Source organism: Bos grunniens, chromosome 3 (assembly GCF_055505025.1).
Source record: "Bos grunniens cultivar Pamir isolate PY7600 chromosome 3, Bosgru_T2T1.0, whole genome shotgun sequence".
Lineage (NCBI taxonomy): Eukaryota > Metazoa > Chordata > Mammalia > Artiodactyla > Bovidae > Bos > Bos grunniens.
The window spans coordinates 20,640,882-20,659,624 of record NC_141167.1 but is presented as its reverse complement, the minus strand read 5'-3'; the positions used below and the strand labels follow the sequence as shown (position 1 = coordinate 20,659,624).

At 45.5% G+C, this 18,743-nt stretch overlaps 1 protein-coding gene and 1 pseudogene across 2 annotated transcripts; one reads left to right on the top strand and one right to left on the bottom strand.

Annotated features, from left to right (window-relative positions):
* Window positions 1-139: 139 nt before the first annotated feature.
* HPDL (4-hydroxyphenylpyruvate dioxygenase like) lies at window positions 140-1,822 on the bottom strand. The gene has a single exon (XM_086385684.1). It carries the CDS (start codon window positions 1,551-1,553, stop codon window positions 381-383), a length of 1,173 nt encoding a protein of 390 aa, XP_086241810.1. The 5' UTR covers window positions 1,554-1,822; the 3' UTR covers window positions 140-380.
* A 13,473-nt stretch (window positions 1,823-15,295) lies between these two features.
* On the top strand, window positions 15,296-16,733 carry LOC147375225 (small ribosomal subunit protein eS27-like pseudogene; annotated as a pseudogene). The gene has a single exon (XR_015158157.1). The product of XR_015158157.1 is annotated as a small ribosomal subunit protein eS27-like pseudogene (transcript).
* The last annotated feature ends 2,010 nt before the right edge of the window (window positions 16,734-18,743 follow it).

Genomic DNA, 18,743 nt, shown 5'->3' with positions numbered 1-18,743 from the left:
TGGAATTTTCTAGGCAAAAATGCTGGAATGGGTTGCCATTTAGATCATTTGTTTAGGAATACGTTATATATGGAGTGAAACAATGCAGAAAATCAAATTGGAGGTGTGGTGGAGAGAAATGAGGTCAGAAAGACATAAAGAGGATTCAGAAATACTGGTTATGTTCTATTTCCTAATCATATAATTTTGCTATTCTTTACACTTTGCATATATATTAGATACAGACAATATGAGAAATGTTTCACAGTTAAAAAAAAATCCCACCTCTCTGGACCCCTGTGAGAGTTTCAACTTCTGGCAGGTACTGATGAGATGGAAGCCCCTAAAGACAAAAGCTGTTACTCCAGGCCTCCGTGAATGTCCCTCAGTTCCAGCAGGCCCTATGCCGAACTTTCCAATGCTCCGGGACAGCCGGCTGCATCCAGCTTGGGCCCTTTGCAGGCTTCTTGGACCCTGGCAGCTTGCTCCTGCACAGACTGCCACAGGGCCCGAATGTTGCCTTGGCCAAAGCCAGTGGCCCCCTGTCTCTGGATCAGCTCCAGGAAGAAAGTGTCCTCCGCAAACAGGGACTTGGTAAAGACCTGAAGCAGAAACTTGCCTCTGTCACCATCTAGCAATACCCCTTGTCGGGCCAGCAGGTTAGGCTCCTGCCCTGCAGCCAGGATCTGCTCCTCCTTGCCTGGCTGCTGGTAGTAGGCCTTAGGAGGAGTCAGAAGCTGACCCCCAGCCCCTGCCACCCCTTCAGTGGCTTCCTTGATACTGGGTGTGTACAGCCCCACATGCTGCAATCCAGGTCCCCTGTTCCGGGCCAGAAACTGCTCCACCTGGTCCTGTCCGCTGGTGGCCCTTGGCAGGGACTCTGCCAGCACAAGGGTGGGGACAGCGCTGCCGACAGGGCCCTGCAGGGCGGTGAGCCTCAGCCCGCCAAGCCCAGACCCTGCTGCCACCTCCAGCCCCAGCTCTGGATCCTCACCTGGGCTCAGTGGCAGGTGGTGAAAGCCTAGACAGTCGTGGAACCAGTGCAGCAGTTTTGGGGAGCTGCTGGGGTTGCAGGCCAAGGTCAGGTGATCGACGTGGCTGAACCAGCCCGGGCCGGGTGTGGAGGGCACAGGGCTAAAGCCAGGCAGGAAGGGCCCACCGAAACCAGTGCGCTCCAGCAGAGTCAGGCTGAGGTTGCCTGCCGGCGAGCTTACCACGGCATAGGTGGCAGCGCCCTGCTCATCTCGCACGCTGACAGGGGGCACCGGCACGCTGCAGCCCAGCGCTGCCAGCCCCCGGGCGGCAGCGCCCGCGTCGGCCACGTCGAAGCACAGGTTTGTGGCGCTGGGTATCCCATGATGCGGGTCCAGGCCATACAGTGGCTCTCCGGGCCCCGCGCCCTCATTCACCAAAAAGACAGCGTCGCCGCTGCGCAGAGCCAGTTGCCTCCAGCCGTCTGCTTCCCGTACTGCCAAAGGCTGAAAGCCAAAGAGGCGCTGCAGATCCCGGGCGAGGGGTAGCCCCGCCGGCACGTGGAAGGCGATATGACACAGACGGCGGACGGGCGCGGCCATAGCGGTCTGTATGGCGACCCTGGCCTGTCCTTCCCCTGGGGACACTCACTTGTCATTCAGGACTCCGAGACTCTCAGTCTTGTCGTCGGAAGCCGGTGGAGTCCAATTTTGCCGGCAAAACACCTTCCTCGATCTTTTTCTGGCAGAAGCCACAGACGGACCCCCTTGGGGGCTTGCAGTTCCTGCTGCCGAGCTACCACAAACTGGAGCTGCCTGGGGACCACCAAGTCTGAGCTGCGGCTTTTGAGAACCACGTGGAGGCACGGCAGGAAAGGGGCGGGAGAGGGGGCGGAGCCAGTGCCTGCCATTCTCCACCTTCTGCTCAGCCTGTGTCGCAGACGGTACCCCGGGGACAAAGGACTGCCCCCCTCCCATGGCCTCTGGCTGGGCCTTACCCTTGAGCACTGACCTTCCCATGGCTTCTGTCTGGGCCACACACCCTTGGGCACTGATTCTCCCCCCAACTCTCGAGATCACAATAGCTGCCTTCACTAGATTCCAGGCATTGGGCTCCCATTCATGCCCAACCTCAGAGCAAAGGGAATCAGCTCTAGTTGGGGGAAAAGCCCGGATTTTCTCCCTATAAGCACGGAATTTTTTAGCAATTTTCCTGCTTTAGCTTAAAATATTTGGAGAATTTTGCTTTTAAGTCCTAATGTTCCTAAAACTTAAAAAAAAAAAAAATGCTTTAAGTTACAGATTTTCACTCTTTCTCCAAAATAGTGTAGAGAAATTTATGTTATAGGAAGATAAACCATTTATATAGCTCCTACATGCATCTATCTTTTGGGAAATCTCTCAGTTGCACCTCTTTATTCAATCCCACTTCTCCCTTAATATGGTTTACCCTCCTTATCCTAAACAAGATTTACAGGGAAAAAAAAACACACAAAAAAACAGTGGCTCAGGATCTGAAAGGAACAGCTGCATGGGTGTCCTTTCTCACCCTCCTGACTCTATTAAAAGAAAAGTGAAAGTCACTCAGTTGTGTCCAACTCTTTGAGATCCCAGGGAATAGTCCATAGAATTCTCCAGGCCAGAATATTGGCGTGGGTAGCTGTTCCCTTCTCCAGGGGATCTTCCCAACCCAGGGATCGAACCCAGGTCTCCCAAATTGCAGGTGGATTCTTTACTAGCTGAACCACCAGGAAAGCCTTAGGATTGAACAAGCCCTCCCTGCTCTTTGCAGTTTCTTGATTGGGTACTGGGCCAGAGAAGCTTAGTGGGGGCACTTCTGGTCTTGTCATTCAGAACAGTGTGAGATCCCTGGGTTGAGGAAATTAGGAGTCTTTTGGAACTTCACCGGTAACTCTTGAAGGGATTGGAAGGGCATTCCAAGAAGGGCAAATTGCATAAATAAAAGCTCAGTGAGGAGTGTGAGCCAAGCCCTCAGAGGACCCATGGAGCATAAGGTTGGGGAGACAGTGGGACGGATGCTATGGTCTGAGGCATTGTAAAAGAGATTCCTTTATCAGGCGGCCTGGTGTGACAACTTATTATTGAGTTTCATTGGCAAGAGGAAGAAGGATGGAACGAGGAGACAGGGCTTAGCAAAAGGCCTGGCTGAGTGTTCAGGCCTATAGTCAGTAAGTCAGTACCTGGAAGCTGGTCATTAGTGGTGAAAGGCACTTTGTGCTATTCTGCACACCAGTGATTTTGAGAACATGAGCTTCAGAAGCCATTAAGACCTGGTATTAAAATTCACCTCCAATTCTGACTAGCACCTGTATAACTTTGAGCAAGTTGCTTAACCTCTCTGAGCCTTAGTTTCTTCATCTGTAAAAATAGGAATAATAATATTACCTAGTTCATGGGATTGTTATGATTAAAAGAAATAGTATGTGGTATAGTATATGGATGAAGCACAAGCTGGAATCAAGATTGCTGGGAGAAATATCAATAACCTCAGATATGCAGATGATACCACTCTTATGTCAGAAAGTGAAGAACTAAAGAGCCTCTTGATGAAAGTTAAAGAGAAGAGTTAAAAAGTTTGCTTAAAGCTCAACATTCAGAAAAAAAAAAGATCATGGCATCCAGTCCCATCACTTCATGGCAAATAGATGGAGAAACAGTGGAAACAGTGGCAGACTTTATTTTTGGGGGCTCCAAAATCACTGCAGATGGTGACTGCAGCCATGAAATTAAAAGACGCTTACTCCTTGGAAAGAAAGTTATGACCAAACTAGACAGCATATTCAAAAGCAGAGACATTACTTTGCCAACAAAGATCCGTCTAGTTCAGGCTATGGTTTTTCCAGTAGTTGTGTATGGATGTGAGAGTTGAACTATAAAGAAAGCTGAGTGCCAAAGAATTGATGCTTTTGAACTTCAGTGTTGAAGACTTGCGAGTCCCTTGGACCACAAGGAGATCCAACCGGTCCATTCTAAAGCAAATCAGTCCTGGGTGTTCATTGGAAGGACTGATGCTGAAGCTGAAACTCCAGTGCTTTGGCCACGTGATGCGAAGAGCTGACTCATTTGAAAAGATCGTGATGCTGGGAAAGATTGAAGGCGAGAGGAGAAGGGGACGACAGAGGATGAGATGGTTGCATGGCATCAGCAACTCAATGGACATGAGTTTGAGTAATCTCTGGGAGTTGGTGATGGACAGGGAGGCCTGGTGTGCTGCAGTTCATGGGGTCGCAAAGAGTTGGACATGACTGAGCAACTGGACTGAACTGAACTGATAGTATATGGCAAGACGCCAATTTTAGCCTGTGAACCTGGGCCCAATTGTGGGGTGAAAGGGCTACTCCTTCCTAGGCCTGAGCACTGGGAAGGCATTGGGAGGGTTCTGGCTTTGGTTGTAGATTCTGAGGGAAGGAACCATGGGAATAGGGTTCTGAGGGTTGGTACCTAAAATGTGATGTTCTGCCCCAGCTCTCATGATTAGGGCACCAAGGGAGCAGCTTCCAAGTCTTTGGTCCAGGAGAAGGAATTTCCACTGAAAGGCCCCAGTTATGGACAAAGGGAACAGAAACAGGACCCTTGGCCCATCACTTTTGACCTGGGAGAGGGTAGATTTCTGGAGGCTAAGTTAGGGCTGTCTGAAAGAAAAGGATGACCTCAACTGTGGCACGTTGCCCTGCAAGGGCACTGTGCTTGTCTCGGGTCCGGGGCATAGACTGGGGTCTGGAGACCAGCTGGGAGTAGAAAACTAGACTCTAATTCCTGTAGCTCTGCTGGCTTCTGGCCATGCCCAACGTAGGACTCCTGTCCTCCTGGCATCAGGACCCTGCAGAAGTTTCCCAAGATGGGTCCTTGGAGCCTGGCAGGGATTGCACTCCTGCCAGGAGAAATATTAATAACCTCAGATATGCAGATGACACCACCCTTATGGCAGAAAATGAAGAACTAAAGAGCCTCTTGATGAAAGTGAAAGAGGAGAGTGAAAAAGTTGGCTTAAAGCTCAACATTCAGAAAACTAAGATCATGGCATCCAGTCCCATTACTTCATGGCAGATAGATGGGGAAACAGTGGTAACAGTGGCTGACTTTATTTTTCTGGGCTCCAAAATCACTGCAGATGGTGATTGCAGCCATGAAACTAAAAGACGCTTACTCCTTGGAAGGAAAGTTATGACCAAACTAGACAGCATATTAAAAAGTAGAGACATTACTTTGGCAACAAAGGTCCGTCTACTCAAGGCTATTGGAGAAGGCAATGGCACCCCACTCCAGTACTCTTGCCTGGAGAATCCCATGGATGGAGGAGCCTGGTAGGCTACAATCCATGGGGTCGAGAAGAGTCAGACACCACTGATCGACTTCACTTTCACTTTTCACTTTCATGCATTGGAGAAGGAAATGGCAACCCACTCCAGTGTTCTTGCCTGGAGAATCCCAGGGACGGGGGAGCCTGGTAGGCTGCCGTCTATGGGGTAGCACAGAGTCGGACACGACTGAAACAACTTAGTAGTAGTAGTCAAGGCTATGGTTTTTCCAGTGGTCATGTATGGATGTGAGAGTTGGACTATAAAGAAAGCTGCGCATCGAAGAATTGATGCTTTTGAACTGTGATGTTGGAGAAGACTCTTGAGAGTCCCTTGGACTGCAAGGAGATCCAACCAGTCCATCCTAAAGGAGATCAGTCCTGGGTGTTCATTGGAAGGACTGATGTTGAAGTTCAAACTCCAATACTTTGGCCACCTGATGCGAAAAGCTGACTCATTGGAACAGACCCTGATGCTGGGAAAGATTGAGGGCAGGAGGAGAAGAGAACGACAGAGGAAGAGATGGTTGGATGGCATCACTGACTCAATGGACATGGGTTTGGGTAGACTCCGGGAGTTGGTGAGGGACAGGGAGGCCAGACGTGCTGCTGTTCATGGGGTCGCAAAGATTCGGAAACGATGAGCGACTGAACTGACTGACTGACTGGGGCTACTGATGCTGAGGGTGGAGACCTGAGCAAACCGGCCTGTAGTACACGAGGGCGCGTGGTCCGAGAGGTGAGGTGGTGACGCCACGTCTAACACATCTGCCGTCTACAACGACAAGGTCAGAAGAGGTCGAGGTGGGGGGTGTGGAGGGCCAAGAGGTCGAATTCGTGGAGCGCTCAGTCTAGGAAGCCGGCTATCCGAGGTGCCCTCTACCTCAGAGGAAATTCCGTTCCTCAGCAGCTTCCAACTCTTTCCCCGACCCCTTCCCCTCCCACTTTTCGCCTCTTTACTCACAAGAGCTCTCACCGTTCAAGCCCCTCCCACCCCTCTCCTCCCCGCCCCGTCCTTCCTTGACCGCGCCCGACTCCGCCCTTCCCCGAGCCCGCCCCTCCCAAGCTCCGGACTTACTCTCTTCCTCAGAAACACGCTCCAGGAAGGTCCCGCCTTTCAGGCGGCGCCTCTTCCGGGCCCCCACCCTTTCAAGGAGACTCCCTCTGTAGCTCCCTCCTTTCTGGCTTTGCCCTCGCCCTTCTTCCGCATGATTCCGTTCTCCTTGAGTCCTTGACTTTTTATAAGGAGTGAGCTGGAAGACCTTAAAGAAGGTGACTTTGTGCGTGTGTGTGTGTGTGTGGTAAAATACACATAATATTTACCATGTTCCATTTTTAAGATACAGTTCAGTGGCATTGAGTACATTCGTGTTGTGCAACCAGCACCTCTTCCAAGTACAGAACCCTTTTTCCACAGCTGAAGCGCTACCCATTAGATAATTCTCCACTCGCCCCTCCCCCCAGCCGCTGGCACCCACTCTTCTATTTTTCTGTCTCTGTTATAATTTTGACTACTCTAGGTACCTCATGTAAGTGAAATTGGGCAGTGTGTGTTTGGTTTATTTCATTTAGCTTGATGCCTGTAAGTTTCATCCATGTTGTAACATGTCAGAATTCCGAGTTGGTGACTTTTTAATTAATTCTTGAAGGAAGTGTGGGGCAAGAGGAACAAACGTAAAGGCTCAGAGGCAGGAATGGGGCTGGTGTGCTGGAGCAAAGGACCAGTGAAGCTGGAAGAAGATAGGGAGGAGAGGTAATAGTGGCTTTTAGCCTGTTAGGACTTTGGCTTTTACTCCTCTGAGTAAGATGGGCTTCCTTGGTGGCTCAGATGGTAAAGAATCTGCTTGCAATGTGGGAGATACAGGTTTGATCCCTGGGTAGGGAAGATGCCCTGGAGAAGGGAATGGCTACCCACTCTAGCATTCTTGCCTGGAGAATCCCATGAACAGAGAGGAGCCTGGCGGGCTACAGGCCATGGGGTCTCAGAGAGTCTGACAGGACTGAGTGACTAACACTCGCTTAAAAAAAAACACTTTCATTTTCTAACAAGATAGGAAGCCATTGGAGGTTTTAAGATGAAGGCTGACATATCAGACTGCATTTTCATTGAACCTAGCTGGCTGCTGAGTTGATAATAGGCTGGAGGGGTGCCAGGGCAGACTGGGGAGGCCAGTGAAGAAACTGTTGCTTCTAACATTATCTGGAGGTCTAGGGAAGGCTTCCAGGGGAAGCTGAGACCAGATTTTTAAGTAGGAATTGACAAGGTGAGGGGTAACTTTATGTGTTGGAGGTTGGTAGTGAAGTGCTCCAGGTGGAGGACACAGGTTATATAAAGGCCTGGGAGGTGAGAGCAAGTGTAGATGATTCACAGTTGTTAGTACAGTTGACCCTTGAACAACATGAGTTTAAACTTACATGCAGGTCCACTCATATGCGGGGTTTTTTCAGTAAATACATACTGTTGTTGTTCAGTCCCTAAGTTGTGTCCGACTCTATGCAACCCCATAGACTGTAAAATGTCAGTCTTCCCTGTCCTTCATCATCTCCCAGAGTATGCTCAAACTCATGTACACTGAGTTAGTGATGCCATCTAACCATCTCATCCTGTGTCGTCCTCTTCTCCTCCTGCCTTCAACCTTTCCTAGCTTCAGGGTCTTTTCCAATGAATCAGTTCTTAACATCAAGTGGCCAGAGTATTGGAGCTTCAGCATGAGTCCTTCCAATGAGTATTCAGGGTTGATTTCATCTAGGATCGACTGGTTTGATTTCCTTGCTGTCCAAGGGACTCTCAGGAGTCTTCTCCAACACCACAGTTCAAAAGCATCAGTTCTTCAATGCTCAGTCTTCTTTATGGTCCAACTCTCACATCCATACATGACTACTGGAAAAATCATAGCTTTGAGTATATGAACCTTTGTCAGCAAAGTGATGTCTCTGCTTTTTAATGTGCTGTCTAGATTTGTCATAGCTTTCATACAAGGAGCAAGCGTCTTTTAATTTCATGGCTGTAGTCACTGTCCGCCATGATTTTGGAGCCCAGGAAAGTAATATCTGCCACTCTTTCCATTTTCCCCCTATCTGTTTGCCATGAAGTGATGGGATCAGATGCCGTGATCTTAGGTTTTTGAATGCTGAATTTTAAACCAGCTTTTGCACTCTTCTCTTTCACCTTCATCAAGAGGCTCTTTAGCTCCTCTTCACTTTCTGCCTTTAGGGTGATATCATCTGCATATCTGAGGGTGATCTTGATTTCAGTGTGTGAGTTATCCAGCCCAGCATTTCCTATGATGTACTCTGCGTATAAGTTAAATAAACAGGGTGACAGGATACAGTCTTGACATACCCTTTCCCCAATTTGGAACCAGTCTGTTGTTCCATGTCCAGTTCTAATTGTTGCTTCTTGTCCTGCATACAGGTTTCTCAGGAGGCAGGTAAGGTGGTCTGTCTGGTATTCCCATCTCTTTAAGAATTTCCCAGTTTGTTGTGATCCACTCAGTCAAAGGCTTTAGCATAGTCAGTGAAGCAGAAGTAGATGTTTTCTGGAAGTCTCTTGCTTTTTCCACGATCCAGTGGATGTTGGCAATTTGATCTCTGGTTTCTCTGCCTTTTCTAAATTCATCTTGTACATCTGGACGTTCTCGATTCACATACTGTTGAAACCTAGCTTGAAGGATTTCAAGCATTACCTTGCTAGCATGTGAAATGAGCAGAATTGTGCGGTTTAAACATTCTTTGGCATTGCTTTTCTTTGGGATTGTAATGAAAACTTACCTTTTCCAGTCCTGTGGCCACTGCTGAGTTTTCCAAATTTGCTGGCATATAGAGTGCAGCACTTTAACAGCATCATTGTTTAGGATTTGAAATAGCTCAACTGGAATTCCATCACCTCCACTAGCTTTGTTTGTAGTAATGCTTCCTAAGGCCCACTTGACTTCACACTCCAGGATATCTGGCTCTAGGTGAGTGATTATTACACCATCATGGTTATATGAGTCATTAAGACCTTTTTGGGTAAAGTTCTTATGTGTATTCTTGCCACCTCTTCTTAATCTCTTCTGCTTCTGTTAGGTCCATACCATTTCTTTCCTTTATTGTGCCTATCTTTGCCTGAAATGTTTCCTTGGTATAATTTTCTTGAAGAGTTTTCTAGTCTTTCCCATTCTTTTGTTTTCCTCTATTTCTTTGCATTGTTTACTGAAGAAGACTCTTATTTCTCCTTGCTATTCTTTGGAATTCTGCATTCAGTTGAGTATATCTTTTGCTTTCTTCTTTGCTTTCCCTTTCTCTTCTCAGCTATTTGTAAGTCCTCCTCAGACAATCATTTTGCCTTCTTGCATTTCTTTTTCTTTGTGATGGTTTTGGCATCGTAATACACATACTATATATAAATACATACTGTATTAGTACATCATCCATGGTATGTTGAATCTAAGGATTGGAACAGCAGATATGGGGGGCTGACTATAAAGTTATATGCAGATTTTACAGGAATTTCCCACTGTGCAGAGATTGTCACCCCAACCCCATCCGTTCCTTCACCACCTGTGTTGTTCATGCATGCTAAGTCGCTTCAGTTGTGTCTGACTCTTTGTGACCCTATGGACTGTAGCCCGCCAGGCTCCTCCATCCATGGGATTCTCCAGGCAAGAATACTAGATTGGGTTGCCATGCCCGACCCAGGGATCTTCCAGACCCAGGGATTGAACCCGTGACTCTTATGTCTCCTGAATTGTCAGGCAGCTTCTTTACCACTAGTGCCACCTGGGAAGCCCTGTGTTGTTCAGGGGTCAACTAATTAAACCCCTAGATTGGGAGCTTCCTGGGAGGGTGGGAGTGGCGGAATGTGTTTTCATTTCCATAGCCCTAGGGCCAGGCTCTGAAGACCTGCTGGACTAACAAGGGCACTGGATCCTACCAACACTCACATCATCAGTGACACTGATGTGATACTGGCAATCCATTCCAGCATTCTTGCTTTGAGAATCCCATGGACAGAGGAGCCTGGTGGGCTACAGTCCATAGGGTCACACAGAGTCGGACACAACTCAAGTGACTTAGCATGCATGCATGAACAACACAGGTGGTGAAGAAAAGGATAGAGTTGGGGTGACAATCCCTGCACAGTTGGAAATCCCTTTAAAATTAGTGAACTTGCTTTACTGATTTTCCTCTCTCTCCTATATATCTTTACTCTTTCCCTCTTAAGAGATCAATAGTTCTCTCTCATCTAGAATCTTCCATTCTGTAGTTAGATGTGTCATCTATTTTGCCACTGCACCCCCTGCTCTGTCTCTCATCTTAAAAAGAGAAAAGAACCCAAACTGTTCCTTTCTCTTCTATCCTGCTTACTTCTACAACTGTTTCTGTGTAATTCTCCTCCCTTTCAGAGTCAAACTTGTGAAAATAAGTTTTCTAAAAGTAAAGTTGACTTACAATATTGTGCTAGTTTCAGGTGTATAGCAGGGTGATTCAGTTATATATATATATATATTTTTTTTTTCAGATTATTTTCCTTCTCCCCCCATCCCCTTCCCCTTTGGTAACCATAAGTTTGTTTTCTATGTCTGTGAATCTGTTTCTGTTTTGTATTTTTCAAGATTCCACATATAAGTGATACATAATATCTGTCTTTCTCTTCTAACTTACTTCACCTTGTGTGATATTCTCTAGGTTCATGAATGTTGCTGCAAATGGCAATATTTCATTCTTTTTATGGCTGACTAATATTCCATTGTGTATATATACATATGCTGCTACTGCTAAGTCGCTTCAGTCGTGTCTGACTCTGTGCGACCCCATAGATAGCCGCCCACCAGGCTCCCCCGTCCCAGGGATTCTCCAGGCAAGAACACTGGAGTGGGTTGCCATGTCCTTCTCCAATGCATGAAACTTAAAAGTGAAAGTGAAGTCGCTCAGTCGTGTCCGACTCCAGCCTGGTGGGCTGCAGTCCATGGGGTCGCTAGGAGTCGGACACGACTGAGTGACTTCACTTTCACTTTTCAGTTTCATGCATTGGAAAAGGACATGGCAACCCACTCCAGTGTTCTTGCCTGGAGAATCCCTGGGACGGGGGAGCCTGGTGGGCGGCCATCTATGGGGTCACACAGAGTCGGACACGACTGAAGCGACTTAGCAGCAGCAGCAGCAGCATACATACATATATATATACACACACACACACACACACTAACAAATTTATTGGCTGCAGAGGGTCCTAGCTGTGGGACATGGGATCTTCCTTGCATCATGAGAGACCTTCTGTTGAGGTGCGTGGACGCTCTAGCTGTGGCACACAGGCTCCGGAGCATGCAGGCTCAGTGGCTGCACTGCCCAGCTTATTTGCTTTGTGGCATGTGGTATTTTTAGTTCCCCAACCAGGTATCCCATGTCTCCTGCATGGCAGGGCAGATTTTTAACCCCTGGGCCACCAGAGAAGTCCCCTACATTTTTTTTTTTTTTTGATTTAACATTATTTCATGGAACTAACATATGCAAAGTAAAAAAATGAGAACAAAAAATGATTTTCCAAGTACTTTTTTCTTTCTAGTATTTCATTTATTTAATAAATATTTGTTATACTCATACTATGTATGAGGAAGTTTACGATCTGCTAAGAACACACACACACATTTGACATTGCTTCTACTTTTAATCTAATTATGGATAATGAGTGTTTGTAATAAGAACAAAACCTTCTGTAACACACATTAACTCATTAAGCAAAAATACTATAAATTTGTCTACTTTGTGGATGAGGAGACTGAGGCAAAGAAGAGTTAAATAATTTGCCAAGTCAGCAAATCAGACAGCTGGTAAATGGAGAGGATGGAATTTCAAAATTTTTTAAATTTACAAATTTTTTTTAGTTTTTTTAGTTTCTTAATCATTACAGTGCATTTTTCTTCTTGTGCATTTTTGTTTACTTGTGTTTTGGCCATGCCTCATGGTTTGCAGAATCTTAGTTCCCCAACCAGGGATTGAACCCAGGCCCATGGGAGTGAAAGTGCTGTCTTAACCACTAGACTGCCAGGGGATTCCCTGGATGTATCTGTTTGAATTAAAGTTTTCATCTTTCCCTGATAACCTGCCCAGGAGCAGAATTGCTGGATTGCATGGTAGCTCTATTTTTAGCTTTTTAAGGAAGCCCCATACTGTTTTCTATGATGGCTGTACCAATTTACATTCCCACCACCAGTGTAGGAGCGTTCCCTTTTCTGCACGCCTTCTCCAGCATTTATGATTTTTTGGATAATGGCCATTCTGACCAATGTGAGTTGGTACTTCACTGTAGTTTTGATTTGCATTTCTCTAATAATTAACAATGTTGAACATCTTTTCATGTGCCTGCTGACCATGTGTATGTCTTCTTTGGAGAAATGTCTATTTAAGTCTGCTGCCCATTAAAATAGTTATATCAATTATTATATAGATATATAAATTACATAAATTTTCACTGTACATTGCTCGCAATAAAGATCCAAACATAAGAAAAACCATAAAATGAAAAGTAAAATTTTTACATTGACTACTCTGCAGAAGTAACCACTATGAAGAGTTTCTTATGTATCCACTTTAAGTATTTTCTGTTCATTTATACAAGCATATATATGGCATACTTTTTTCCTTGCTAAATCCGGTCTTAGGTATGTATCCATTTCAATACATATCAATCTAACATGTTCTTTTTAATGGACATTTAACATCCTGTCGCATGGATGTATTACAGCTAATTTAACCAGCCCCCTGTTGATGAATGTGTTAGTTGTATTTCACTTTAGCTATTTATAAAATGCCACAGTAAACACCCTTTCTGTAAGTCATTGTACATGGGTAAAGTACATTTATAGTCTAACTTCTTGGAAGTAGAATTGTTGGGATAAAGACTATGTGTGTTTTTAATTTTCATAAGTTCTGCCTAATTGCCATTCCAAAAAGTTGTACCTAATTACACTCTCACATTCTTAAAGTTACTAGCACATCCATCTGCCTGAAGTGCTAGGGCTTCCCTGGTAGCTCAGTGGTAAAGAACCCGCCTGCCAATGCAGGAGACAAAAGATTTGATCCTTGGGTCAGGAAGATCCCCTGGAGGAGGGCATGGCAACCACTCCAGTATTCTTGCTTAGAGAATCCCATGGATAGAGGAGCCTGGCAGACTACAGTCCATGGGGTTACAAAGAGTTGGACATGACTGAAGTGATATAGCACACACACTCTCACTGGTAAGTTGCAATAGTTTAGCCAAATTTATTGAAAGAATTGGCTTCAGTTACTTTCTCCACCTCTTCACCTCCTGTTCACAGCACAACTCACTCTAACTTGACTTCTCTCCATCATTCCACTTTAAAAGGATCTAAGGTTACTAATGATCTTCATGTTGTCCAGTCAACAATTTCCGGATCTCATCTCACTGCCTCTCAGAAATGTTTTATGGGGTTGACCACACTTTTCTTTCTGAAACACTCTGGCCCTGGCTTTTATAATACCATACTTGCCTGGTCTTCCTCTGCCCACTTGTAAAGGTTGGTGCTGCTCAGGGCTTCAGTTACCATCTGCAAGTGTATGACCCCCACATTATTTCCTTCTTCCTAACCTGGAGAAGACTCTTGAGAGTCCCATGGACTGCAAGGAGATCAAACCAGTCAATCCTAGAGGAAATCAACCCTGAATACTCATTGGAAGGACTGATGCTGAAGCTGAAGCTCCAATACTTCGGCCAGCTGATGTGAAGAGCCAACTCATTGGAAAAGACCCCAATGCTGGGAAAGATTGAAAGCTAAAGGCGAAGAGGGCAGCAGAGGATGAGATGGTTAGGTAGCATCACTGACCCAAAGGATAGGAATTTGAGCAAACTCTGGGAAATGGTGGAGGACCAAGGAGGCTGGTGTGCTGCAGTCCTTGGGGTTGCAGAGTTGGACACAATTTAGTGACTGAACAACAACAAATCTTTATTCACATGCTTATTTGCCATCTTGACGTGGATGTCCCATGGGTCCCTTAGATTCCATGTGTCCAACATCATTCTCCTTCTTGTGCTTCCATTGCAGCAGCTGTCCCACTGCTGTCCAGTGATCCTAGCCAGAAACCTGCAAGTCATTTTTGAATTTCACTGTTCCTCAACCCTCACCTCCAATCAATTACCATGTTTCTGCCCATTTGTCTCCATAACATCTCTCAAACCATCATCTCTCATTATCTTCCTGCACCATCCAGGTCCAGACTGTGGACCATCTGGACACTGCAGTGATCTTCTAATTGCCTCCCTGGCTTTAGACTTAATACTCTCCAAGCCAGAGTAAGCTTTGAAAAATGCAGGTTTGATTATGTTATTGCTGTTTAATCGGTAAGTTGTGTCTGACTTTTGTGACCCCATGGACTGTAGCCTGCCAGGCTCCTCTGTCCATAGGCTTTCCCAGGAAAGAATACTGGAGTGGGTTGCCATTGCCTTCTGCAGGGGATCTTCCCGACCGAAGGATTGAACCCGCAGCTTCTGCATTACAGGCGTATTTTTTACCACTGAGCCACTGGGGAAGCCGTATTATGTTACTGTCCTGCTTAAAACCCTTCACTAAGTTCTGATTGCACTTAGGGTAAAGACCAAAAAAAAAAAAAAAAAAAACCTGAAAGACAAAAATCCCCTGACTTTTTTTTATAGGCCCTAGTAACCCTCCCAACTGCTGTTGTCATCACTGACTCCCTCCTTCATACTGTGATTAGCTTCTTGGATGTTTAATGCTCCTTCCCACTCAGAGTTTTTGTCTTTGCTATTTCTTCCTGCCTGGAATACTCTTTCCCTCCTGCCTTGACCTAGCAAATACCTCAATAGGTGGTGGTGGTGGTTTAGTCGCTAAGTCGTGTCCATCTCTTGCAACCCCATGGACTGTAGCCTGTCAGGCTCATCTGTCCATGGGATTCTCCAGGCAAGAATACTAGAGTGGGTTGCCATTTCCTTCTCCAACCTCATGTCTCAACATAAATTTAACTTGTTTGATGCCACGTGCTTCGTCGAGTGCTGCTCGCTGGGGTTGTCGCCTTAGAGATCTGCACGGGCTGGGCTTGCGAAAGGATCAACATGCCTTTAGCTAGAGATTTACTGCATCCTTCCTTGGACGAGGAAAAGAAAAAACATAAAAAGAAACGGCTGGTTCAAAGTCCAAATTCTTACTTCATGGATGTAAAATGTCCAGGTTGCTACAAGATTACCACGGTCTTCAGCCATGCTCAGACAGTAGTGCTTTGCGTAGGCTGTTCAACAGTGCTGTGCCAGCCAACAGGAGGAAAAGTCAGACTCACAGAAGGCTGTTCATTTAGAAGGAAGCAACACTAATGATCCACACAACTTCTTGAATTTGTGTTCTATCACAGAAAGCCTTATCAGTTCAGTAATTCCAGTTAATCTACCAAGATAATGTAATTACATTTAATTTTGTAAGGTATACAGCAACACTCTCCTATTTTGGTGTCAGTTTTTCAATAAAGTTTTGATTATGGGCAAAAAAAAAAAAAAAAATTTAACTTGTTTGAGGATGTCTTCCAAGACCCCCAGGTGCCGGGAGCCGGTGAGAAACATTCCACTCGTGACAAAGGTCATGAGGAAGGAGGCTCGGCATATGCAAAGGCGGGATCGAGCCTCAGGAATCCCCCCGGATATTCTCGAGCATCTACCCCCAAAAAACCAGAGTCTGCCTACTTTATTGCTTTGTGCTCTCACCTCTGACTTTACTGGGGACTGTCCCCCACCACCATCTCGCTCTCTCTGTCAAAGAGTTAACTTACAACTCCAATTAATAAAGTTCCTGGGCGATTAGGAGTGTTTAAATCCAACCCCTCAGATGGCTCTCTAACTCGCCTGACAAGTTTACCCGGACTCCTACAGCTATGCATACGATTGTTTACAGTCTCCCAGCCTCGAGAGGCACGGGAAGCCTAAGATATTCAAATAGCTTAGAACCTCTCAGAGAGTTAGAAACTGTCAGAACAAACTAGTAAAAGATTTCATTGATGAGCCAATGCTTGCTGCCAAGTTTTCACATCCTCTGAATTGTATCCTTGTATATGTATTAATTAATAGTTGGTATGTAGAAAAAATAAGTAGTGGCCTTGGTGTTAGTAACTTTAGACCCTTAAGGTAATAAATTCTTTCCTTTGTTGTAAACCCATTACACATCCACCCTATAGGAATGCAATTTTATCTTCGGAAGATGGCGCCAAACCTTAAAATAATTACTCTTAGAGAAAATAAGTCTTACGGTTGATAAGTCTTTGTTAGGAGCCATAAAATGTTAATAGGCCTTCTGGCCAGAAGATGATGTATACCATTTGTGAACGATAAATTTGCAGGAAAGAAACCCTGGTTTTTGATAAGGATCAAAAACTGCTGACTTTGCATCCCCTATTATCCTCTATGTGTAACTTAGGGTAACTTAGGTTATAAAAACCCCTGTTGAAAATAAAGCTACGGGCCTTGTTCACCAGCGCTTGGTCTCCCTATGTCATTCTTTCTTTTCACATTCTGGCTGAAGTCTCCCATCTGGAGCGTGGATATCCTCTGCGACCATTTATTTGCCTGGGCTTCTAAGACCCACTCGAGAAGGTGTCTAAGGTGGGGCACCTTCGCTATTCGAGAGGGCACCTGTGGCCTCCGTGGTCAGAGCTAACCTGGTGTCACGGGTTATGTTGATTTTCCGCGTAAACCAAGCTACTCAGCCTCTTTTCTCCACTGAATTTTCCTACTGAGCTATCCTCATTCTATTACTCTTATATTTCTAATTAGCATATAAATAGTCACCTAGGCCGTCTCTTCTTCGAATACCCTGGATCAGCCGGGGCTGGACCTCAGCACCCAGGACTTGTGCCTAGTGCTTAATACAAGGGTTGGCACATGGTGAGAGCTCAATAATAAATATTTACTAAACTAACTAATTTCAAATCCTAAAAGATGGTGCTGTGAAAGTGCTGCGCTGCACTCAATATGCCAGAAAATTTGGAAAACTCAGCAGTGGCCTCAGGACTGGAAAAAGTCAGTTTTCATTCTAGTCCTAAAGAAAGGCAATACCAAAGGATGCTCAAACTACCACACAGTTGCACTCATCTCACATGCTAGTAAAGTAATGCTCAAAATTCTCCAAGCCAGGCTTTAACAGTATGTGAACTGTGAACTTCCAGATGTTCCAGCTGGATTTAGAAAAGGCAGAGGAACCAGAGATCAAATTGCCGACATCCATTGGATCATCAAAAAAGCAAGAGTTCCAGAAAAACATCTACTTCTGCTTTATTGACTATGTCAAAACCTTTGACTATGTGTACGCAACAAACTGGAAAATTCTTCAAGAGATGGGAATACCAGACCACCTGACCTGCCTCCTGAGAAATCTATATGCAGGTCAAGAAGCAACAGTTAGAACTGGACATGGAACAACAGACTGGTTCCAAATTGGGAAAGGAGTATGTCAAAGCTGTATATTGTCACCCTACTTATTTAACTTATATGCAGAGTACATCATGAGAATGCTGGACTGGATGAAGCACAAGCTGGAATCAAGATTGTGGGGAGAAATATCAATAACCTCAGATATGCAGATGACACCACCCTTATGGCAGAAAGTGAAGAGGATCTAAAGAGCCTCTCGATGAAAGTGAAAGGAAAGTGAAAAAGTTGGCTTAAAACTCAACATTCAGAAAACAAAGATCATGGCATCCAGTCCCATCCCTTCATGGCAAATAGATGGGGAAGCAATGGAAACAGTGACAGAATATTTTTGGGGGCCCCAAAATCGCTGCAGATGGTAACTGCAACCATGAAATTAAAAGACGCTTACTCCTTGGAAGAAAAGTTATGACCAACCTAGACAGCATATTGAAAAGCAGAGACATTACTTTGCCAACAAAGGTCCATCTAGTCAAAGCTATGATTTTTCCAGTAGTCATGTATGGATGTGAGAGTTGGACTATAAAGACTATAAAGCTGAGCGCTGAAGAATTGATGCTTTTGAACTGTAGTGTTGGAGAAGACTCTTGAGAGTTCCTTGGACAGCAAGGAGATCTAACCAGTCCATCCTAAAGGAAATCAGTCTTGAACATTCATTGGAAGGACTGATGCTGAAACTCCAATACTTTGGCCACCTGATGTGAAGAACTGACTCATTAGAAAAGACCCTGATGCTCAGAAAGATTGAAGGCGGGAGGAGAAGGGGATGACAGAGGGATAAGATGGTTGGATGGCATCACCAATTCAATGGACATGAGTTTGAGTAAACTCTGGGAGTTAGTGATGGACAGGGAGGCCTGGCATACTGCTGTCCATGGGGTTGCAAAGAGTCGACGACAGAGCGACTGAATTGACTTGAACTGAAAGGAACTAACCAACTAAGGCCTCAGGGGCCAGGTAGGTGGTTACCAGCCTGTAGTTTTTCACACAGACTCTAGGTGTCGCCCTTGACTTCAGTTTAACTAGGCTTTGGCTGGGAACCTAGAAGGAA

Bases quoted from the DNA above. Each gene is read 5' to 3' on its own strand.
- HPDL (XM_086385684.1), bottom strand. From the start codon at position 1,553: ATGGCCGCGCCCGTCCGCCGTCTGTGTCATATCGCCTTCCACGTGCCG.